This window comes from Rhinatrema bivittatum, chromosome 2 (assembly GCF_901001135.1).
Source record: "Rhinatrema bivittatum chromosome 2, aRhiBiv1.1, whole genome shotgun sequence".
In the NCBI taxonomy this organism is placed as follows: Eukaryota; Metazoa; Chordata; class Amphibia; order Gymnophiona; family Rhinatrematidae; genus Rhinatrema; species Rhinatrema bivittatum.
Genome location: NC_042616.1, coordinates 482,152,056 through 482,177,829, shown reverse-complemented (window position 1 = coordinate 482,177,829; position 25,774 = coordinate 482,152,056). Strand labels below are relative to the sequence as shown.

The 25,774-nt window shown below is 43.1% G+C and overlaps 1 protein-coding gene across 1 annotated transcript in view; it reads left to right on the top strand.

The window, feature by feature from the left end:
* The window catches only part of EXOC2 (exocyst complex component 2), a 391,656-nt gene that overhangs the window by 105,050 nt on the left and 260,832 nt on the right, over positions 1-25,774 (top strand). The window contains exons 8-11 of the mRNA XM_029590528.1: positions 2,188-2,333; positions 2,436-2,517; positions 4,906-5,008; positions 15,175-15,293. Coding sequence (XP_029446388.1) covers positions 2,188-2,333; positions 2,436-2,517; positions 4,906-5,008; positions 15,175-15,293 — 450 coding nt within the window. The remainder of the gene's footprint in view (positions 1-2,187; positions 2,334-2,435; positions 2,518-4,905; positions 5,009-15,174; positions 15,294-25,774) is intronic.

The following is a 25,774-nucleotide window of genomic DNA, read 5'->3' as shown; positions in this document are numbered from 1 at the left end:
GCTATGATGTTGCAATTATAGTATTGTAACATTCTGCACTATATAAATCACATTGGACGCTATACCAATAAATTCATTTTGGTCTCCAAGGGACAAACAGACATTTGAGCCTTGACAAATTTTAAGTGTCATAAAATTAGATATTTGCCAGGAATTGTAGTTTTACATTAAATCTTTTTAACTCAGCACTAGATAATGCATATGGGAAAAGCCTTACTATCGTCCCTTCTAAAGGTTTCAGTTAGCGATTCTGGGAAGATTTCTGAATTAAAACATTTTACCTAAAGCACCGAGTAATCAAAGCAGCTAGTGTATTTTGACAAAAGAACGATTTGACATCAGGTCTTTATAATTTCAGCAGTGTTTAAACATTATTTAAATTAAACAATTATTTTACAAAGACTACTTTTCACATGGAGCAGGCCACCCACAGTGTTGATGAAAGAAAATGGCACGCTAGCCACCCAGAGAGACTGATGTAATATTTTCATCTTTGCTTAAAGTATAGTCACTAGACCAGATAATGTAGAAACTTTCTAAAGGCACTGATCAAAAAAAGCCCAAACCATTCCTGCTCTATTTTTTTCATTTTTGGCTAATTAAGAAAAATGTCAACTACTTATACACAGTCAATCTGTTTTTTTAATAGTATCATAGAGAGAGTACATTTACAATTCTGCCAGAATTTGTTTCATATACAAGCTGCAGATGACTCATTTTTAAGGTGTTAGTTTTGAAGTACAGAAACTGTACTGAGCACATGAAATGACTGATTTTCAAACTGTTTTAAGTTCTAGAGAAACAAATTTATACAAAATTGCTGATTTAATTCCAACATACCTTAAATTTTTGCATATCTTAATAATAATTGGCATGTACACATGATTAAGAATTATTGAAGTTGAAATCTCCTTTCTCTCTCTCTCCTCTATATATCTAGTTATAACTATGAAAACTTTACTTTTATTAATTTGAAGATAAATGACTGATGTGTTCGTTACTAAAAATTAACTTTTGAGGCTTAACTAGAAGATTTTTTTGTAAAAATGTGTTGCTATGGACAAACCAAACTGTTAAATCTTCCTAAAGAAGCAAAGCATTTCTTACGAATATGAGAATTTTCTGTGTTATTTTCTTTAATGTCCATTGTACTGTTCCTGCTATCTGCCAGCATTTCGATTATTAGACGTTTACTTCAGGGGCCAGGGAGAATTATTGTCAGCATTTTTCTTCACTCATATTGAACAACACAAATTCTCATATTCATAAGAAAGATAAGTGATTTTTATTGGGTGCAATAAGAACAAACCCATGACATAATATTTGGGAGAGAAAAATTTAAATGATTTTATATGCAAAGAAAAATACTAAAAAAGTGAAAACAAAAAGTTGTCCTATAGTAGTATATGATTATATTTAAATGGTAAACAGCCAACACTGTGGCAAATACCAAGATATGATACCAGAGACAGCCATTTAGGCTAATAAGCCCTTTGATAGTTTATTTGATATTGAATACTGAACAAAATGAAAGGATTCTTTCTTACCAGCTACTGCTTTCATCAGGCGAAAACCACGTACAATTCAAAGTAACCATATTTTTTCTAACATTAAATGCTTTGCTTCTTCAGGAAGATTTTAGTTAATAAACTGTTTGATTGATTGTTAATTTGATTAGAAGGGATGAATTTACAAGGCTTGTGTTGGTTTGCAGTATTCAGTATCAACATACTGCAAATTAAGAAATGAAAAGTGATTATCTGAGTATGTAAAGTCAACAGAGAATAATCAGATGTTCACCATTCAAAGCAAATCTAATCCCTTGTTGCATACATATGCCCTTATTTACTAAAGACCTCTTGAGTGTTTTCATCTTTTCTGGTGCTACTGTCTTAAAATACCTCTGCAAAAAAACTTGAAAAGGGATACTAAACGTTTTCTCCCAAATCATATCTTTTAACATATAAATCCTATATAGAGGAGATTTGTGAAATGAATAATTTGAATCTTTCAACTAGCTTTTTTGCTTATAGATTTACCCTTTTCTAGTGCATGAATCTTTCATCAGGTGAGTTAGCACAGGTATGATTTCCCTAGTAAGTAAAACCTCTATATGCTGGAAATTTAAATCATTATATAGTAAGTTTTATAATCTTAGCACAAATTCTCTTTCCCTTTCTTTACTAGAGGCAAGCAATACTGCAGACACATTGTTCCAGGAAGTGCTGGGTCGCAAGGATAAGGCAGACTCTACAAGAAATGCACTCAATGTCCTTCAGCGTTTTAAATTTCTTTTTAACCTTCCTTTAAATATTGAAAAGAATATTCAAAAGGTACAGTGTCTAAAACCATTTTAGTGTGGTGTACCATTTCTAAAGCTAAGTTTAAAATGCTGTCTTCAAGATGCTAGTTCAAAGCTTTCCTCTGTTTTAAAGGGTGATTATGATGTGGTCATTAATGACTATGAAAAAGCCAAGTCACTGTTTGGGAAGACTGAAGTGCAAGTTTTCAAGAAAGGTGAGAAATGGTTTCAGCTACTATACTTTAAAACAAGGGCACTTTTTTTTTTTTTTTTTTTACAAAATGGACGGTGGTTAGGGTTTAAGCCTTGACAATTAGCACTACTACGCGCAAATTTTGATCTTCTTTTTATTCAACCTCATTATGTGGGAAGAAAATACATCTGTTTGTACAAATTCCTCTACACAAGTTTCTGTCTGTATTCCTTTTTATTGTAATATGAGTCTTAGGCCTGGATTTATCAAAACGCACTAACTATCGCATGCGATAGGAAAAGGGACGTGTTTTATGGTAATAGGCAGTTTATCGCAAAGGGCGCTATCTTAGCGCTTCGCATAGATATTAGCGCAAACTGCGATAACTTTTTCGCACTTTGCGATAAGTGCCAGAATTGTTGTATTTCCTACATACAACCACTGGGGGGACCAGTCTTAGTATTTTAAGCTGCTGGAGAGCCAGCCTAGCTATCAGGGCCCTCGTGAGAGAGAGAGACTAGCTATAAGGCCCTCATACCAGGTAAGTATTTATACCTCTATATGAGGCCCAACTAGTCACTCGAGGTGAGGTTTAGGTATTAGTGTAGGGGTTAGGGGCCACTTTGACATTCAAAGTGAGATGTACGAACAGAACAGTGCTCTCTTGTGAAGATTTGATGACCTTCGGAGTGAGGAAACTCACACAAAGATGAGATTTGTGCAATGTTCTCTCAACCTAGCTTGATGTTACCCAGGTACAGAGTCCATCAAGCAAATTGATAAATCACCTAAACCAAATGGTATACAAACCAGAGTGCTGAAAGAACTGAAAAATGAAATTTCAGAGCTGCTATAAGTAATTTTTAAGTTACCATTAAAATTGTCTATGATTCTTGAAGACCAGAGGGTTGCCAGTTTAAGGCCAATTTTTAAAAAGGGATCAAGGAGTGATCCAGGAAACTACAGACCAGTGTCTGATGTCTGTACCAGGCAAAATGGTAGAAACTATCATAAAGAACAAAATTTCTGAACATATAGATAAGCATAGGTTAATGGGACAAAGCCAACATGGATTTAGCCAAAAGAAGTCTCGCCTCACAATTTGCTACATTTTTGTGATGGTGTAAATAAACAGGTGGATAAGGGTGAGCCAGTTGATATAATGTATCTGGATTTCCAGAAAGTATTTGACATAGTCCCTCATGAGTGACTTCTTAGGAAATTAAAAAGTCATGGGCAATATGCTTTTGTGGATTGGAAACAGGTTAAAAGATAGAAAACAGAGAGCAGGTCTAAATAGTATATTTTCCCAGTGGGGAAAGGTGAATAGTGGCAGGCCCCATGGATCCATTTTTTGACCACTGCTTTTTAATATATTTATAAATGACCTGGAAATGGGAACAACGAGTGAGGTGATCAAATTTGCAGATGACAGAAAATTATTGAAAGTTGTTATGAGAAATTGCAAGAGGCCCTTGGAAAATTGGGAAACTGGGCATGAAAATGGTAAATGAAATTTAATGTGGACAAGTGCAGAGAGATGCACTTAGGGAAGAGTAACCCAAATTATAGCTACACAATGCAAGGTTTCACATTAGGAGTCACTATTCAGGAAAAGGATCTAGGCATCATCGTTGATAATACTTTGAGATCTTCCTCTCATGTGCAGTAGCAGCCAAGAAAACAAATAGAATGCTAGGAATTATTAGGAAGGGAATGGAGAATAAAACAAGGAATATCATAATGCTTCTGTATCACTACTTGGTATGACCTCATCTTGAGTATTGTGTGCAGTTCTGGTCACCACATCTCAAAAAAGATATAGCAGAATTACAAAAGGTACAGGGAAGGGCGACGAAAATGATTAAAGGGGATGGAACAACTCCCTTATGAGGAAAGGCTAAAGAGGTAAGGACTCTTTAGCCTGGAGAAGAGAGAGCTGAGGGGAGATATGATAGAGTTCTATAAAATGAGTGGCATGGAAAGAGTAAACGTTACTCAGTTGTTTATTCTTTCAAGGAGTAGAAAGACTAGGGGACACACAATGAAGTTACTCGGCGATACATTAAAAACTGATAAGAGAAATACTTTTTTACTCAATGTATAATTAAGCTCTGGAACTCGTTGCCAGAGGATGTGGTGAAAGCTATTAGTGTAGCTGCATTTAAAAAAGGTTTGGAAAAGTTCCTGGAGGAAAAGTCCATAAACCATTATTAAGATGGAGTTGCAGAAATCCACTACTTATCCCTGCGATAAGCAGCTTGAAATCTATCTACCCCCTTGAAATCTTGCCAGGTACTTGTGACCTGGATTGGCCTCTTATGGAAACGGGATCTTGGGTTTGATGGACCTTTGGTCTGACCCAGTATGGAAAATCTTATGTTCTAATGTACTTGCTTTTTTTCCCCAGTGTATGCTGAAGTAGAGACTCGAATTGAAGCTTTGAGAAAACTTCTTCTGGATAAGTTGCTTGAGACTCCTTCTACCTTACATGACCAGAAACGTTATATAAGGTAATTCTTGCCACTGTGAGGAACTACTTTTTATGCTTTTTGTCATTGTTTTTGAATGGATGCTGAATGGAAAAATAATTGGAGACCAGCTCACTTCCATATGTTTGTATCAATAAAAAAAAATCAAAATATGTCAATTTTAGTCTTTTGAACACTATGAGGGTAACTTTTAAATAGGTGCGTGGGCACATGTGCGCGTGCTCATCAGCCTGTGCCCGTGCTCATCAGCCTGTGCCCAGGGATGTGGACATTTTATGAAATGAAACATAGAAATGACTGCAGAAGAAGACCAAATGGCCCATCCAGTCTGCCCAGCAAGTTTTTGCACTTTTTTTTTCTCATACTTATCTATTACTCTTGGTTCTATTTCCCTTCCACCCCCACCATTAATGTAGAGAGCAGTGTTGGAACTGCATCTAAGTGAAATATATAGCTTAATTAGTTAGGGGTAGTAACTGCCGCAATAAGCAAGCTACACCCATACTTATTTGTTTACCCAGACTATGTAGTTCAGTCCTTGTTGGTTGTTGTCTGTATATAGATCCACTTTTCTTCATTCCCCCCTGCCATTAAAGCAGAGAGCTATGCTGGATATGCATTGAAAGTGAAGTATCAGTCTTTCTCCCCTGCCGTTGAAGCAGAGAGTGTATAAAATATTTGACTTCAATAAGACGCTTTTCTATGCTGGATGCATTGAAGGTGAAGTGTCAGGCTTATTTGGTTTGGGGTAGTAACCGCTGTAACAAGCAAGCTACTCCTCGCTTTTTTGTGAATGCAAATCCTTTTTTCCGCATTTCCTCTTGCCGTTGAAGCTTAGAGCAATGTTGGAGTCGCATTAACCGTGTGTATGTTTATTGAAAAAGGATATTATCTCCAGGTAGTAGCCATCCTTCCCGCAAGCCACCCACTCTTCATTCACATCCTCTAGACTTTATGGATCCACAGTGTTTATCCCATGCCCCTTTGAAGTCCTTCACAGTTCTGGTCTTCATCACGGGGAGACACCGCCATCCTGCGCTGCACTCCTCCCTAGGCGCGTGCGCATCTCTGCTTCTTTTAAAGGGGCCACGGTGGGAAACCAACCTGTGGCCCCAGATGATAACTTCACAGGGTCCTGGTATATAAGGCCAGGCCCAGCCTCAGTTAGTTGCTTTTGCAATAGGTCTCCACACTGGTCGTGTAATTCATTACCTCCTCTGGTGAATCCTTCGTCTTCCTGGTCCCTGTCTCCTGTCTCATCTGTGTTCCTGATCCTGGTCGTGTTACTTTTCCTTGTTTATTTTATTTATTTATTTAACAGTTTTTTATACCGACCTTCATAGTAAATTACCATATCGGATCGGTTTACAGTTTAACAAAGGGAAAAACTAGAGTAACAATTCACGTAAAGGAAAGATAACAATAAGTAGGAATAAGTCAAAGTTACAATCAACAGGGGGAGAGAACTTGGAAGCTTGCAACAAGCTGGAAAGAAGAAAGGCCGGTAAAAGTATTGTTACCATAGAGTGTACAAGTTAAAAACTTAAGAACGGTGCTTTAACCTGAAAGTCTCAGAGTCCATTTTTTTTCTTTGTTCCTGTGTCCTGCGTATATTCTACTTGTTCTACGGACTGACTCCTGGACTCGACCTCTACTTTGCCTGACCACGCTACTGCTCATCTCCTGGACCTGACCCTCTGCTTTGCTCGACTACGCTATTCATTGTCTCCTGGACCTGACCATTGCCTTGCATTGCCATTCCTCATTGCCTGCCATCTGACCTGACTGCGGCTTGTTCAACGACACCTCTGCTATACTTAGTCTGGACTTGACCTCCCAGATGGCCTGTTCGTACTCGGGCGCCCCCTGTCTATCTCCCATTCCATTTGGCGCCCGAGTCTCCGAGACTCTGTCTTTTCCAGTTCAGAACCTCCACTCCTACCATTGCGGGTCCCTGGCTAACCTCCTCCTCGTCCATCTGAAGACCTCGAACGGAGGCCCACCTAACTCCAGCTGGCCCCGGCACCCAAGGGCTCAACCTGTGGGGAACGAGGGCTGGTATTGGCGAAGCTCCAGCTGGCCTCCGTCAGTCAGCCAGTTCCGCCGTAGGGCTTGCCCTGCGGATAGCGTCAACCCCACATCGGCTCAAGGGTCCACCTCCTGCGCAATACCTTCTCCCACCAATGAAGAGAGGGCACATGTGATGGCATACTGGCAGGGTTTCCACGCCCCACCAGTGAAGAGAAGCCTTGAATGACTGCATGCTGGTAGAGTTTCGATCACCCACTAGCAAGAAGAGGCCACATGTGACAACATGCTCGCAGGGTTCCCATCCCCCACTAGTGAAGACCTGTATGACTGCATGCTGGCAGGGTTCCCTTCCCTCACCAGCAAGGAGATCCCGTGTTATAGCATGCTGGTGCCGTTCTCACCCACACCAATGAGAAGCCACATGCGACGACATGCTGGCAGGGTTCCCATCTGCCACCAGCGAGGAGAAGCCCTGTATGACGGCATGCTGGCAGGGTTCCCACCTCCCACCAGTGAGGAGACCTCATGTTACGGCATGCTGGTGAGGTTACCATTGCTGCCAGTGAACAGAGGCTACATGTGACAGCATGCTGGCAAGTTTTCTAACCCCCACCAGTAAGGAGAGGACCCATTTACTGTGGGTCTAATGGTAACCTGCCTGCAGGCTGAGAATGACATCCGGGGGAAGAGGGATGAGAAATATACATTCCAACCAGTGGCGTAGCCAGAATTGATTTTTTGGGTGGGCATAAGGTTAACATGGGTGGGCTGAAGGCATACAGGTCTGAGACCTACTAGTTGTATTCTTATTGATAAATAATGCCATATACTGCACCCTACAATGGCTTTCTAAGTAGTTTGCAACAGCCATTATGCATCATGCATGAAACTTTAAAATATTTTATCTCAATTATTTCCAGCACTTACCAGCATTAAAAATTCCTTATTAATCTGTATTAATTAATTTTATATTTATTGCAGTTTATAAATGCACAAGTATATCATGTAAAAAGCAAAGAAAACAAACAATCAGATCCAATCAATCATCTAATAAAACAAAAATGAATGTATTTTTTCACGAATCCTCTTTGCAGAAAGCCAGAAATCATCATAACTACAATAAAACAGCATTTAACATCAGAAAAGGTGCAGAGCAGAGCTAGGACACATGGAACAGCTCCCCTGTTAGAAAAGGCTAAAGAGGTTAGGACTTTTCAGCTTGGAGAAGAGACAGCTGAGGGGGGATATGATAGAGGTGTTTAAAATCATGAGAGGTCTAGAACGGGTAGATGTGAATCGGTTATTTACTCTTTCGGATAATAGAAGGACTAGGGGGCACGCCATGAAGTTAGCATGTGGCACATTTAAGACTAATCGGAGAAAGTTCTTTTTCACTCAACGCACAGTTAAATTCTGGAATTTGTTGCCAGAGGATGTGGTTAGTGCAGTTAGTATAGCTGTGTTTAAAAAAAGGATTGGATAAGTTCTTGGAGGAGAAGTCCATTACCTGCTATTAATTAAGTTGACTTAGAAAATAGCCACTGCTATTACTAGCAACAGTAACATGAAATAGACTTAGTTTTTGGGTACTTGCCAGGTTCTTATGGCCTGGATTGGCCACTGTTGGAAACAGGATGCTGGGCTTGATGGACCCTTGGTCTGACCCAGTATGGCATGTTCTTATGTTAACATGAAAAAAAGAATATTCAAATTCTGGTGTCACCTCAGCAAAATAATCCCTCCACTGCTATTTTGTGAAGTAATACAAACTCATGCAAAGAGACATCTAGAACCTTGACGTACCATACAGTCACAGCACTGACTCTCAGGACTCAAATAACAGCAACCTTATGAAAAAGCAGCAATGCAAATACTACACCAGACCCTAGAACATTAATACATCACCTATCAGAGTAACAGAACAAGCTGAACTACTACAGAGAAACTACACGTTAGCAGAAATACTGAACCTCAGTCACAAACACAGGCAAAACAGAGACCGACCCTTACCTAATATAGAAATAAGAGTCTACAAATTAGAAACAGAAACACGCAGACAAAACCAAAATAGAAAGCCCAAGAAACTAGACTCTGAACAGTGGAATAATGAAGAAAGAGCCAAATTAAAAAAATATAAGAAATGCACATTCCCAAAGATGGCGTAGTCCAATTGCTAAAATCCCAAAATCATTTTTTTTTTACCTTTGTTGTCTGATCTTTGTACTTTTCTAATCAATTGGTCCTGGTCTCTTTTTCTCATTTTTACCTTGTCACTCATTTCCTAATCCTTTTCAGTGTCTCTCTTCTCTTACTGTCTTCTTCTTTTCCTCCCTCAAACACACAAACACGCTTTCTCTCACAGACTCCCTAACACAGAAGCTCTCACTCTCTCACCCCCCCCCCCCCCCCAGGCTCCCATTCTTATGCACACAGCGACACACACCCAGGCTCCCATTCTCACCCACACACACACACACAGGGCTTTTTCATTAGGCACAGCCAAAGTCCTACTTCTGCCACCGTGGGGATGGAATCCCACGGCGACCTGTCTGTCCCCTTCTTGTCCACGTTGACTCTTTAATGCAGTGGTTCTCTACCTTTTTTCCATCGTGACACACCTGACAGACCACGCTCACGTATGTGACACACTGCTCATTACAATTCATGGCGGAAATAAAAAAATAAAGACTTGGTATTATTTTTATTGTTAAGAATGACACAAGGGAAAGATATGTATTCTGTCTGAACAGAAACTGCATAAATGGTAAACATCCCACACCAAAACAGCACCAATTTCCAGCACTTAAACAGTAACCACCTTACCTAAGAAAAGGCAACACTGAAAATATTACACCAGGCCTTAAGACACCAATACACCTCCTATTAGGAAAACAGAACAAGCCAGGCTACTATAGAGCTCTACACAGAAACTACACGCCAGCAGAAAACCTCACCTAAATCACATGTGCTGACCCTCACCTAACAAAGAATAAAGAGACCAAAACGCATAACTAGAAGCATGCAGACAAAAACTGAATTGGAAACTGTAACAAGCCAGAGTCTCTGTATGCAGTGTAATAAAGGAAGAAAAGAAACATTACCAGTCCTTATAAAACAAATCAAGAAATATAAAATCAATAGCAGTAAAAACCATACGAACAAAAAGAACAGATTATTTCAAAACAGCGAATGAATGGAATATCCAATAATTAAAAACTCATATCAAAAATTTCTAGATACCAATAAAATATTTCAAAATAGCAGACACAAAGACCCAGTAATGAAAAATATGGATACAAAACATTTTTGCTCTGCATACCTGGGAACGTTTGATATCCAAGTGCCCTGAGATTGTTTTGAATTAGCAGGAGGAGGGGTGGTTTGCTTGCAACTTTCTCCTCTCTCTCTCTCACACTGGCTCACAATCGCTCACATATACACATGCTTTTTCTCTCACTTATATAGGCTCTTAATTACACATTTACACACATGCTGTCTATCTTAAAAACACTTACACACACAGGCTTTCAATCACACACATACATACTGTCTTTTTCTCTCACACAGACTCTCATTCACATGCTTACAAACATGCTCTCTCTCTCATTTACACACAGGTTCTCAATCACATACTCACATGGTCTCTCACCTAAACCAGCTCTCAATCACACACAGACACACATGCTCTCTCTTTCTCTCATTTACACACAGGTTCTCAATCACATACTCACATGCTCCCTCATCTAAACCAGCTCTCAATCACACACAGACACGCATGCTCTCTTTCACATATACAGGCTCTCAATCATTCACATTCATGTTATCTCACACACACACGCAGAATCTCAAACACATATGCTTGCTCATTCACTCACTCTCCCCCCCCTGAACTAGCGGCAGCACCAGAGAGAAGTCTGAGGGGACTGCATACCAGCAATCTCTGGAAATTGGCATACCATGGCCTTTGAGCCCAATCCGGAGCCACTAAAAGTACGATGTTTGATTGACTTGCAGTCTTCCAGACAATCCTGCCTATCAGAGGCCAAAGTGGAAATGCATACAGCAGGATGCTGCATGAATACTCCTGAATGAGAGAGTGTCGATGCCCACACTTTCAGGTCTCATCTGCGACTGAAAAAGCATGGAACCTTCACGTTATTGAAGGCCACCAACAGGTCTAGGGTCCAGTAGGCCCTAGTGGCTCACCAGGAGCTGAAAGGCTTTGTCCACCAGCTCCCATTCTCCTGGGTCCAAGTTTCTCCTGCTGAAGAAGTCGGCTCTAATACTGTCCTTTCCGGCAACGTGAGAAGTGGATATGCCAAGAAGATGTTGCTCCGCCCACATCATGAGCATATCTATCTCCTTCGACACCTGTTGTTTCTTGGTTCCATCCTGATAATTGATGTATGGCACCATTGTTGCATTGTCTGACATTATCTAGACTGCCCAAGCCTCTAGATCCTCTGTGATCCACAAGCACGCTAACCAAATCGCCCGTGCTTCCAATCTGTTGATGTTCTACTGATACTCTTCTGCATTTCAGTGACCTTGCACCATCAACTCCTGATAGTGAGCCCCCCAGCCCAGAAGACTCGCTTCTGTCGCGAGTACCAATCAATACGGTGTCCCAAGGGAAACACCCTTCCTGAGATGATCTGCCTGTAACCATCAGTTCAACTGAGACCTCACCTCCAATGGTAGGAGCAGCCTCACAGCATAATTCTGCAACTGCAGGTTCCATCGGTAAAGCAATGCATGCTGAAGAGATTGCCTTTGCCCAGGGAACTGCTTCCAATGTGGCAGCCATCACCTCCAGGACCCGCAGTTAAGACCACATGGTTGGGCGAAAATTGTTCATCAGGGCTCTCGAACCATCAGCTTTTGGATTTGAGTCTCCAGCAGAAATACTCTGCCCTACCTTGTAATAAAGTGAACCCCGAGATACTCCAGAGTCTGAGGTGGCTGCAAATTGCTCTTGGCGAGATCCACCACCCAGCCTTGACCCTGTAACAACTAAACCACCTTGCAAGAAGTGCAAAGACTTTCTTCCATGCTCTTGGCCTGAATCAACCAGTCATTCAGCTAGGGGTGTACTAGAATCCCATCAACTATAACTCCAAGATTCCTTTCCTGGATAGTGTTGACTCCTAATATGGAACCCAGCATCATGTACCTGTTTGGGATTATTTTTACCTATGTGCATCAGTTTTTATTTGCCACATTTAATTTTGTCTGTCATTTAGATTCCCAGTCTCCTAATCTTGCAAAGGCCTTCTGCGGTTCTTCACTTATGTTTTAACAACTTTGAATAATTTTGTGTCATCTGCAAAGTTGATCATCTCACATGTTGCTATTTCTTCATATCATTTATGAATATGTTAAACAACACCAATCCAGTAGAAATCCCTGGGGCTCTCCACTATTTACCTTTCTCTATTAGGAAAGCTGATTGTTTAGTCCCACTGTTTCCTGTCTTTTAAACACTTAGCAGTCTGTGATAGGAGTTTGCTTCCTATTCCATGGCTTTTTAATTTCCTGAGTAAGTATCTTATGGGGGACTTTGTCAAATGTCTTCTAAAAATCTAGATACATTATATCAACTGGCCAACCCTTTTCCACATGTTTATTAACACCTTCAAAACCATCTAGCTGATTGATAAGGCAAGAGACTTCCCCTTGCTAAATCCATGTTGGCTCTTTCACATGGTTGATGCATGTGCAGTTAGAATGGCATGCTTGTGGTTTGCCGAGTGGCTGTGGCCTTCATCAATCATTAGGTGAAACCAGAAGCCACCATGTGTTGGTGGAGGTAGATATGCTCATGATGTGGGCAGAACAACATCTCCAGGACATATCTGCCTCCCACATTGTCAGGAATGACAATGTAAGGGCTGACTTCCTTGACAGGCAGGACTTGGACCCATGAGAGAGGGAGTTGGCAGACAGAGCCTTTCAACTCATAGTGGTGTGCTATGGTCACCCGCATCTGGATTTACAGATGACCTCCTGCAATGCGGAAGTACCATGGTTATTCAGTCGCAGAAGTGATCCGTGAATTCCACTTTGCTCCGGGCCAGGAAATTTTCTACATCTCTGGTTTATGTTAGAGTTTGGAGAGTATCCGAGGGCTGGTGTGAGGAACGAGGTTCTCATTCTCTCACAATTGACATTCCACTAATATTGGGATTTTTACAGGAAAGCTTGCTTAAAGGCGTGATTTATTGCACTCTGAAGGTGCAAGTATTATCTCTTCCTTGTAGAGGATTGGTCAGTGGTGGGACATTGCCTGCTATCTAATGCATCCATGTTTTTGAAGGGAGTTAATTATTTATGTCCTCCCTTGTGGCTACTGGTGCATCTTACGGACCTTAGTTTGGTTTTGAGTTTCTTGACTATCTTTTCAGCATGACCAGTTTCAGAGCTGCAGGCTCTTTCTTGCTGTGAGATGTTTCTGTGAATAACTCCGGGGGCAGTACAAATTAGGATGGTACATTCTCTTTTTGCCGAAAGTGGTTTCAGAGTTTCATTTGAATTAGTTTATGTCCCTGCCCATGCAGCACAAGGATAGAGATGAGTGGGACTATCATCTGTTGCATGCCTTGGATGTCAAGCAGCATCAGATGCAGTATTAGAAGATTACTAAACCTTTCAGACAGTCTGCGCTACTGTTTGTGCTCTATGATGGAGATAAACAAGGTAAACAGTGATGCAGGCAACTATAACCCAGTGTGTAAGAGAAGTCAAATAGGCCGTCTACGTGGATGCCAATGTTCCATTGCCTAAACAGGTTAGGACACATTGCACTGGAAGTCTGGTGGTATTGTGGATGGAATTTCTGTTGTTGTCTCCTGTCAAGAATTGTCGAGCAGTGACACGGTCATCCTTACACACTTTCTCAAAGTATTACCTCTTGGACATTGGAGCCCAAGAGGACATCGCTTTTCCCGCATTCTGTGTTGACAGGTCCACGGGCAGTCTCCTGCCCTGTTCAGGAGTAGCATTGGTACATCCCAATGGTGTGGATTGGCCTGCCTGAGTCTAGAGGAAGGAGAAATTACTACTTACCTGATAATTTCCTTTCCTCTAAAGAAGTCAGGCCAATCCACGGCCCACCCTCGGCTGCTGCCTTGGTTTTAGCTAGTCCTTTAGGTATATACAACGCAAAGTGTTGTATCTATTACTCTTTGAAGGACTGGTAAGTGTCATCATCAGCCCCTCAATTTAGTAAATGTTCTTTTGTCTGAGTTCAGTGTTCCTAGTTGGTTGGAAGCATGAGTGGTTGACTGTTAATAGTCATGTTCAAGTATAATCAGTTTGTCCACAGTTTGGCTTTTCCAGAGAATAATGGCAAGTTGATGTCTGGGCAGGGCTATATGTCCATGACGTCAGCTTTACTCTGTCTCAATCTGTTGGTAGAGGTGCATAACCCACTGGTGTGGACTGGCCTGCCTTCCTTAGAGGAAAGGAAACTATCAGGTAAATTGTAATTTCTCTTTATTTGCCATCATCTGCATCTTACTATGAAACTGATCACTGATTCAAGGGATAAGCAACAGTAATGGGACAAAATAGACTTAATGAGTTATTTATTGTGACCTAATCAGTTATTTATTGTGACCTAGTAAATGACAAGTATTTCATTCTTCTACAAATCAAATTCATGTTTTCTTAATGGTGGGGGAGGCAGTTGTTAAGTATTTGTAGTTTTCCTGATGATTCTAATGGATTGTTGTTGGTGTTTTTATGCATGGAATCATTTGGTTGTACCTCGATTTCTGCACAGTTTTCTATTAATAAGGCAAGTAATACAAATTTAAACTAAATAGTCATGTGGAAGGACAAAGGTGAAAATTTTATTCTGTGCTTCCAAGTGTTCGGAATTTTTACAGTTGAAAGTTGGCAACACTACACAGCCTGAGCACTCGCACGTGAGACTTAATGTACTGTTATATGCAATATGTGTTTGATATTATAATTAGTTTTGTAAGAGTAAGGGAACAAAACAGACTTGTTTTGGTTTTTTTCTGCATTTTCCATTCCCAAGCTGCGAAATTCTTTTTGTATTATTTATCCAGTAAAGCAGAAAAGATGCACTTCTGAATAAATGCTTTATTTCTGCACATCCTAATCTGTGGTGTTTGGACCTGCTATCACAGATACCTTTCCGATCTTCACGCCCTTGGTGACCCTGCTTGGCAGTGTATTGGAGCCCAGCACAAATGGATTCTTCAGCTTATGCACAACTGTAAAGATGGCTATGTTAAAGAGCAAAAAGGTAAGGATATCATATAGAAGTATGTATGGATCTTCACATATTTGTTTTGAAATGGTCAGGATAAGAAAGCCCAAAATAAGTGGATCATGTATTCAGATACACATGTATGAATATGTATATAGACCTGTGAATAGATATCATATACATGTCAATTTCCATAACCCTTCTCCACCTAATAGCAGGAAGAAAAACATATATCCTAGTATGTAGACAGATGAACTCAAGACCAGTGGGTTTTGCCCCTCTGCCAGAAGATGGAGATGGAGCAAGCTGACGTCACAGAATATGCACTCCTGCAGCGACAGCCCGCCAGTATTCTCCATCTGCAGCAGATGATGGACGTGTATCTCCCTATGGGAATTCCTTTAGATTTTAGAAAGAGAATTTATAAAAAAAAAAAAGCACCACTCTCCTGTGGTGATACCAGATAGTCACCCTCCCCCCCCCCCCGTTGAGAATTCCTGAGGTGATTTCCGTGGACCCTAAGATGTGTGCTTTGGTCTGGAGTGGACTTGACTGATTGTTCAGCTTAAAGACAATGGATGCAGGAAGCCAAGCACGGCGGTGACAGCAGATGCCCTCTTCTCCCGCAGCCTGAGACCATCTCTGTACTCAGCTGGGAAGGGCTGAGTTCAGGTAAGTTTGAAAAAAAAAAAAAAGGTCAGAGACAGTGTGGAGGGGTTTTGTAGGACTTCCTTCGGTGTCCATGCTCATTGTGCCATTCCGATGTTTGTTCCCGCTCCCATGAGGGTTGAGCAGCCCAGGTGGGCTAGGCCATGACGGTGTTTTTACATGCTTCTGTGTGTGTTCGACTGCCCTCTACAGGAATGTCTGTGTGCACAGTGCATCTGGCTCTGCGAATGAATTGTGCTTTCAATTTTGGGTGCATTTCCTGTGTGCTCATTTTTTTACACATATCAGTGGCATGCCCAGATTTTGGTGCACTGTTTGTGCTTTTGTTTTTTCAGCGCTTACTCTTGGGGTACCTGGGATACCTATTTTGTGCTCATAAAATTTGTGCGCTTGAAATTTTTCGTTGTGAGCAAGCTGGATGCACTTAGTTGTCTGATGAACTAATGATGCCGGTGAACCTGAAACCTAAGTGCCTTTCTCTCTGTGTTGCCTGGAGTGCCCTCTAGCATGTGTCAACGCTGCTTAGAGGCTCAGGGAGAATTGTCTTCCTCTGATTTTGTTCGGTTCAACATGAGGTAGGGCTAAGTTTTTCTTCTAGAAGCTCAGATTCAGAAATTGTCACAGGTGTGTCTTTTGGTGAACACAATACTCCCGACAGTGGGGTCCTATCTTCAGGTATTCTGAGGGCGGCAACTCTGGAAGTGGTGTCAAGGGCAAGACGCATATGTGACCTCTTCGGTGCTTCCTGCTGTCTTGTTGGAACCTACAGTCGCAGGACTATTTGGTTCGGCAACACTTGACGATGGAAATCTGCCCTCACTTGCAGTGGTATTTGCAGGAGGTTCATCTGAGAAAGGAGTTTTCCTGACGTCGCCGGACTGGTTGATACGATAGATGCGATTCTCTAGGATTGGGGAGCACACTGTCAGGAACTAACGGAGCAAGGGTGCTGGAACACAGAGTCTCTCTGGAACATCAATCACCTGGAAGCCAGAGTGGTCCAATTGGCGTGCTTGAGGTTTAGCGACAGACAGCAGGGTGAAGCGGTCTGAATAATGTCTGACAACGCAACAACAATGGCTTACATCAATCGGCAGGGAGAAACCAAGAGCCAGAAGTGTCGCTGGAAATAGACCAACTTATGGAATGGGTGGAAGGACATCTCCAGGTGATCTCGGCCTCTCACATTGCAGGAAAAGACAACATAAGAGCAGATTTTCTCAGCTGGGAGAGTCTGGACCTGGGAGAAGGGGTGTTGGACGAGGCATTTCAGCTAATAGTGGCTTGCTGGGGCCTTCTGTTCCTAGACCTGTTGGTGACTTCTTGCAATGCAAAGGTTCCTCGCTTCTTCAGTCACAGGAGAGATTCGAAGTCCTTGGGTATCGATGCTCTTGTACAAGTCTGGCTGGAAGAGAAGCTGCTGTAACCTTTTCCCCATGGCCCCTGTTGGGCAGAATAGTTTGCAGGATTGAAAGCCACAGGGGGATGGTGCTCCTGGTGGCACCGGATTGGCCTAGAAGACCATGGTATATGGATCTGCAAAGACTCGTGGTAGAGACTCCCTTTCGTCTTCTGCCACACAAAAATCTGTTGCAGCAGGGGCCTGTCCTTCATGAAGATCCGACTCTATGTTGTCTTATGGGTGTGGTTATTCTGCGGTAATTGCCACCTTGCTACATGCTCAGAAGTTCTCCACTTCCTTAACCTATGTGCGAGTTTGGCGAGTATGTGAGGATTGAGGTGTTCTTCCTCGTTCAGTGAAGATCCCACTCATTTTTTTAATTTTTGCAGGATGGGTTAAATAAGGAGTTGGCCCTTAATTCCTTGAAGGTACAGGTTGCAGCTCTTGCCTGTTCCAGAGGCCAGGTCAATGGTAAATCCTTCTCGTCTCTTCCTGAAGTGGCTTGTTTCTTGAAGGGAGTGAATCATCTCTGTCCTCCCTTGTAGTTACCAGTTCCTTTGTGGAGTCTTAACCTGGTGTTGGATTTTTTGGTGGGTCCTATGTTTCGACTGCTGCATAGCCTTTCCTTGCAGCTATTGACCTTGAAAACAGTGTTTCTGGTGGTGATATGTTCTGTATGCTGAATATCCGAGCTGCAGGCCTTGTCTTGGCAGGAGCTGTTTCTTTGGGTGACTACAGGAGCGATACAGCTGCATACTATTCCCTCTTTCTTGCCTAAAGTGGTCTCGGATTTTCACTTGAATCAGTCCTTTTCCTTGCTGTCATTGGATAAGGGAAAAGATGCGGAAGAGTATTGCCTGTTGCATCCTTTGGCTGTCAAGAGACATGTCATGAGTATCTGGAGGTTTCTAAACCTTTCTGAGAGTCAGATCGCCTGTTTATCCTTCATGGTGGAAGGAAGCAGGGCGAACTAGCGACACAAGCTACAATAGCTCGCTGGATTAGGGAGGAAGTCACGGCTGCATATGTAGAGGCTGAAAAGCCATTGCTTACTTAGGTTAGGGCTCATTCTACTAGGGCTCAAGCAGTGTCATAGGGGGAGATTAGATTGTTGTCCCTCGTCAACATTTGCCGAGCTGAGATGTGGTCTTCCTTACATACTTTTTCCAGGTATTATTGTCTGAATATGCAGGCCCAGGAGGATGCAGCCCTTGCACATGTGGTGTTGACTGGACCATGGGCAGCCTCCCACTCTAGTTGGGAGTAGCTTGAGTACATCCCACTGGTCCTGAGTCCATCTGTCTACACGCTAGGAAAGGAGAAATTATTAGTTGCCTGATGATTTTGTTTTCCGTAGTGTAAACAGATGAACTCTGCTTCCCACCCTTGGCTGCCTCATGGTTGATTTAATGGTCCTCCTGTGGGGCTGTGTGTTCCAGAGGTTTACTGGTAAGTGTTCATCCATTCTCTAGACTGGGGTACATACATTTATTACCTGAGTTCAGTGTTTACTGTTTGTTGAGTACAGTAATGTTTGACTGTTTTTAATCAAGGGTTTTGCTAGTTTGTTCACAGTTGCTTTTGAAGAGAATACTGGCAGGCTGATGTCACTGCAGGAGTATATATATAATGTGGTGTCAGCTTAGTCCGTCTCCTTCTGCTGGCAGAAGTACATAACCCACTGGTCCTGAGTCCATCTGTCTGCACTAAGGAAAACAAAATTATCAGGTAAGTAGTAATTTCTCCTTATTTAAATAAAATAAAAATGAGTCTGCAATGTGTCCAGGTTTGGCAGGTGTTATAATTAGAGTAGCATTTGTTTAAGGATGCCTTTACAAAAATGTTTTCTTTTGGAGTTAGAATAAAAGCAGCTGTACATAATGGGGCGGATTTTCAGAGCCCTGCTCGCGTAAATCCGCCCAAAACCGGGCGGATTTACGCGAGCAGGGCCCTGCGCGCCGGGAAGCCTATTTTACATAGGCCTCCCGGCGCGCGCAGAGCCCCGGGACTCGCGTAAGTCCCGGGGTTCTCCGAGGGGGGCGTGTCGGGGGGCGGGCCCGGTCGTCGCGGCGTTTCGGGGGCGTGTCAGCAGCGTTTTGGGGGCGGGTACGGGGGCCTGGCTACGGCCCGGGGCGGTCCGGGGGCGTGGCCGCGCCCTCCGTACCCGCCCCCAGGTCACGGCCCGGCGCGCGGGGATTTACGCCTCCCTCCGGGAGGTGTAAATCCCCCAACAAAGGTAAGGGGGGGGTGTAGACAGGGCCGGGCGGGTGGGTTAGGTAGAGGAAGGGAGGGGAAGGTGAGGGGAGGGTGTTAGAGGATTCCCTCCGAGGCCGCTCCGATTTCGGAGCGGCCTCGGAGGGAACGGGGGTAGGCTGCGCGGCTCGGCGCGCGCCGGCTATACAAAATGATAGCCTTGCGCGCGCCGATCCAGGTTTTTTAGTAGATACGCGCGGCTCCGCGCGTATCTACTAAAATCCAGCGTACTTTTGTTTGCGCCTGGAGCGCAAACAAAAGTAGGCTATTCGCGCGCCTTTTAAAATCCGCCCCAATATGAAGTAAATAGGCGTATGCATAGAGCATGTTACTGTTTCTTCTGTATCATACTAGGGATGCTATTTATCTTGCAATGAATGATCTATCTTTGATAGATCAGACAGGGCCAACTAAATTTATGGCAAAAGGACTTTTTTTTTTCATTTATTATCCTAGTAGCTTGCTCTTTGCTGTCTTCACTTACTGTACATTTGGAAGAATACTTTATACAGCTAGTAGCCATTTCATGTCTAAACTGTATCCCCCTACTTCTAATAAAAAATATTCTTTTGACACTGAAACAGGCTGGTCTATAATGGGTTATTATTAATTAAGAAATGTCATTTTGTCTTATTAATTATTGAATAAAGGTTATTCAGATTCAGTTTCTCCTAGTGTTAACTCCATTGCCTCATGTTGTTCCCCATACTTTCAGTAATGCCTTTTATAAAAACAGTTGTTTCTCATATCAAGAATTCACAATTATCACCCTGATTTCACTGTGAACAGAGAAGGCAGGCTGGGGACATTGGAGAGGATGGGAGGAATTTACTCATTCCAGCTACAAATATTAGTAAGCAAAAACAGATATTTTTAAATTGGAATCTGAATTACAGATTTCTTAAAAGCAGAAAACTAGGCCCATTTTATCGCATATTTCATAAATATTAAGTATTTACATTATAGCATACTGACAGTAATCATGATTTCTAACAAATAACATTGTCTGATAACACAGTTGTTAATATGCAGTTTATTTTGGCCTCCTGTTTTTTTTGGCTGGAATTCATTACCATGTTATTGAGAACCTTTACTATGTGTAGAGAAGAAATCGAACAATATGTCTGTTAACATAGCTTTCATTGTAAAAAGCTTTTTATACTACCTTATTTTCTTGTTTCAATAAATGGAATTTTGTGTGTATGGTGCTGTGTGTATATGCACGAGTGCACTTGTGTATGATTTTAAAAGGAAAAGGAATCCTGTATCATCCTTGTGTCAGTGCCGGCTCCAGACACTGCTTGTTTGGTCAACAAGCAACAGTGGGTGGTCAGGCTGCAGTACAGGACAAGGGCCCACTGTGCACAGGAAAAAATGTTCAAAGGTATTTAAGGGTAGTTAAGGAAGTCTACTGTCCTGAGGCTAGAGATCAGTATTTCCCTCTCACCATTGTAGACTGTGAGAAAACTCAGTACCAGAAAATTCAGTGATGAGAGAGGACAGTAAACATGGTCACCTGATTTTAACATTAGACCATAAGAAGTGCCATGCTGGGTCCAGCATCCAGTCTCCGACAGTGGCCAGTCTGGTTCACATGAACATCTGCAGAGCCATCTTACCAGAAGAAAATATAAAAATGTTTGCCTATGATCTATTAAGTTTTATATATATACAACTACTTTATTGTTTATTTTCTAGATACACAAATGCATGTGATACAAAAATACATAGGTCTTAAACAGAGCATCACAATCAAACTTTTAAAAGTGGTTTGTAAAAAAAGGTTTGTGGATCTGCCTAGTTGTCTGGTGGTAGTGGCATGCAGGAGACCTTTGTTTGAGCTCTGAACTGTGCTGCTACTCCAGGGATGGAAACATATTTTGAAAACTTAGGTGTCAGCCAAAAGGTTTTAGGAGCCAGGGAAGTTTATTTTTGTTTTGCTTTTTTACTCTTTTTTTTTTTTTTCCTGGCAACTTTGCTTGTCATTTTTGGTTTCTTTTCCATTTATATATTTATTTATTTTTTGCTTTCCATTTTCTGTTCCTACAGGGACTCTTCCTCCCGTTTCTAGGCACTCTTCCCTCAGCCTTGCTTCCCTCCTAGCTTCCTCCCAGCATTCTCTCTCCAGGCTGTGTTCTCCACAGCCCAGCAGGCTCTGCTCGTGGCAACAGCCCCTACAACTTTCTCTCCATGGCTTAGTCCCTATCAGTGATGATGGCCACAACTTCCAGGTCCACCTGCAACAGCAGCCATGATCCCTGCTTCTTTGCCGTGTCAGCAATTCTCTTTCAAATGTTTACATTCTGCTTTTTGTGACACATCAGTGTGGATTATAATCAGGTACTAAAGGTATTTCCAGATCAGCAGAGGACTTACAACCTTAAATTTATACCTGAAGCAATGGAAGGTGAAGTGATTTGCTTGAGGTTACAAGTAATGTTAGCAGAATTTGAACCCTAGCTTTCCTGGCTCACAGACTGCTGCTCTAACCACTAGGCTACTCTTCCACTCTTCTATCAGGCACAAGCTCCAAACTTTAAGTAAATTGTTGCCTGGTATTTTCTAGCCCTATCACTAAAATCATCCATTGTACCTGAAGACCGGAGGGTGGCTAATGTAACCACAATATTTAAAAAGGGCTCCAGGGGCGATCTTGGAAACTACAGACCAGTTAGCCTGACTTCAGTGCCAGGAAAATAGTGGAAAGTGTTCTAAATATCAAAATCACAGAACATATAGAAAGACATGGTTTAAAGGAACAAAGTCAGAATGGCTTTGTTCCTTTAAACCAAATCTGCTTCACTTTTTTGAAAGAGTTAATAAACATGTAGATAAAGGTGAACCAGTAGATGTAATTTATTTGGATTTTCAGAAGGCTTCTGACAAGGTCCCTCATGAGAGGCTTCTAGGAAAAGTAAAAAGTCATGGGAAAGGTGGCGATGTCCGTTCATGGATTACAAACTGGCTAAAAGACAGGAAACAGAGAGTAGGATTAAATGGACAATTTTCTCAGTGGAAGGGAGTGGGCAGTGGAGTGCCTCAGGGATCTGTATTGGGACCCGTATTTTTCAATATATTTATAAATGATCTAGAAAGGAATATGAGTGAGGTAATCAAATTTGCAGATGTTACAAAATTATTCAGAGTAGTTAAATCACAAGCGGATTGTGATAAATTGCAGGAAGACCTTGTGAGACTGGAAAATTGGGCATCCAAATGGCAAATGAAATTTAATGTGGATAAGTGCAATGTGATGTATATATGGAAAAATAACCCATGCTATAATTACACAATGTTAGGTTCCATATAAGGTGCTACCACCCAAGAAAGAGATCTAGGCATCATAGTGGATAACACATTGAAATCATTGGTTCAGTATGCTGCGGCAGTCAAAAAAGCAAACAGAATGTTGGGAATTATTAGAAAGGGAATGGTGAATAAAACAGAAAATGTCACAATGCCTCTGTATCGCTCCATGGTGAGACCACACCTTGAATACTGTGTACAATTCTGGTCGCTGCATCTCAAAAAAGATATAGTTGCGATGGAGAAGGTACAGAGAAGGGAGACCAAAATGATAAAGAGAATGGAACAGCTCCCCTATGAGGAAAGACTAAAGAGGTTAGGACTTTTCAGCTTGGAGAAGAGACGGCTGAGGGGGGGATATGATAGAGGTGTTTAAAATCATGAGAGGCCTAGAATGGGTAAATGTGAATTGGTTATTTAATCTTCGGGATAACAGAAGGTCTAGGGGGCACTCCATGAGCTTAGCATGTGGCACATTTAAAACTAATCGGAGAAAGTTCTTTTTCACTCAAAGCACAACTAAACTCTGGAATTTGTTGCTAGGGGATGTGGTTAGTGTAATTAGCGTAGCTGGGTTTAAAAAAGGATTGGATAAGTTCTTGGAGGAGAAGTCCATTACCTGCTATTAATTAAGTTGACTTAGAAAATAGCCATTGCTATTACTAGCATCAGTGGCATGGGATAGACTTAGTTTTTGGGTACTTTCCAGGTACTTATATGTTGTGTTCCGGAAGTGGATCCTTGGGCCGACCGGCGAGGAGACGGTCGGAAGGCAGATCACGCACAGCCGAAGAAGGATCTTCACCGGAAACCCGAGACGCCCCCAGAGGAGCTGTTGACGCCCAGGTCGCTAGGGCTTAGGTGGCTTCGCCCTGGAAGTCCGAGGTCCCCCCAGGAGGAGCCCGTAGGGACCCGGACCGCTGGGACTTAGGTGAGAGTAAGAGCTGAAGTCACAACAGGCAGCAGAAGACTGAAGCGTGGAGACATACCGAGGTCAAGGCAGGCAGCAGAAGTCAGAAGCGTGGAGACGTACCGAAGTCAAGGCAGGCAGCAGAAGTCAGAAGCGAGGAAACGTACCGAGGTCAAGGCAGGCAGCAGAAGTCAGAAGCATGAAGACGTACCGAGGTCAAGGCAGGCAGCAGAAGTCAGAAGAACAGGAACGCTGAAACTGGCAGGCAGGATCAGGAACAGCAACTAACACTCAGGAGTGACCACGTTGCAAGGCAAAGCAGGAAGGAACAGTGCAGGTTTAAATCCCCCGCCGGCGCTGACGTCAGGGAGAGGGCGGTTCAGCACTTCCGGGTGCTGGACCTGTAAAAGGAGAGCCCTCGCGCGCGCGCGCGTTCCCTGCAGGGGGGAGGAGTCAGGATCGGGCCTTGGCAGCGTCGGCAGCGTCTCCCTCGTGGAGACGCCGCTGCCATGCGGCCAGGCCGGCCCCGGATCCCGCGGCTCGCGGCAGCGCGGAGAAGACCCCGGTGGAGGTAAGGACCCGGTCGCTATGGCGGCGACCGGAGCTGCAACAGTACCCCCTCTCTTACGCCCCCTCCGCAGGGGTACCGGTTTCCCAGGATTGGCTTGATGAAACTGAACTAACAGGGACTTATCCAAAATGTTCCGAGCAGGTTCCCAAGAGTTCTCCTCGGGCCCGCATCCCTCCCATGCTAGAAGGTACTCCCAGCGGCGGGCGCGGAAGCGTACGTCCAGTACCTCCCGTACTTGATACGTGGGTTCTTCGGTAGAGGAGGTTGAGAGTGCATCAGTTGTTGGATGATGAAAGCGTGAAAACACCACTGGCTTCAACAGTGATACGTGGAACACGTTGTGAATGCGGAGAGATGAAGGAAGACGAAGTCTGTAGGACACTAGACCTATTCGTTCCGCTACTTGGAAAGGACCACAGTATCTGGAAGCCAATTTCCGAGATCGACCTGGCAGCTGAAGATTCTTGGTACTCAACCAGACTTTGGTACCCGGTAGGAATACTGGTGCAGGGCGACGGTGGCGATTGGCACATCCTCGAGCCCTCTCTGCGGATGTGATAAGTCGTTGCTGGATTGTCTTCCAACGGTGATGAATCTGATGGGCTACTGTTAGGGCTGCTGGTGAAGGAACCGTAATTGGAACAGGTACTGGTGGTCTTGGGTGGCGTCCAAACACTATCTGGAAAGGGGACTGGCCAGTGACAGAGTGAGTATGATTATTGAAAGCGAACTCGGCCCAGGGGAGAAGAGAAACCCAATTATTTCTCTTCTCGGAGACGAAACTTCGAAGAAACGTTTTCAGAGACCTGTTCATCCGTTCAGTCTGTCCATTACTCTGTGGATGAAAGGCAGTAGACAGGTTTAGCTGAACTCCGAACATTTTGCAGAGAGACCGCCAGAAGCGAGCGGTGAACTGAGGACCCCTGTCGGATACTATACTTTGCGGAAGTCCGTGAGTCCTGAATATATGTTGCGTGAACAAATTTGCCAGTTCAGGTGCCGACGGAAGCTTGGGTAAGGGTACCAGATGCACCATCTTGGAGAACCGATCCACGGTGACCCATATCACAGAATGTCCCTCGGACAATGGCAGGTCCACCACAAAATCTGTGGCGATGTGAGTCCACGGCTCGGTGGGAATGGGTAGTGGTTGTAAGAGGCCCCACGGCCGACCGCCAAGAGGTTTTTGTCTGGCACAGACTGGACAAGAGTCCACGTATAGTCGTACATCTTGTCTCACCTTGGGCCACCAGTAGTAGCGGTTCAACAGATCGAGCGTCCTTTCCCTGCCGGCGTGGCCCCCTGAGAGGGAGTCATGGGCCCACCCGAGGACTCTCCTGCGATCTCTGCGGGGAACAACCACTCTCCCAAGAGAGGATAACGAAGTACTGGCTACTTGAATCTTG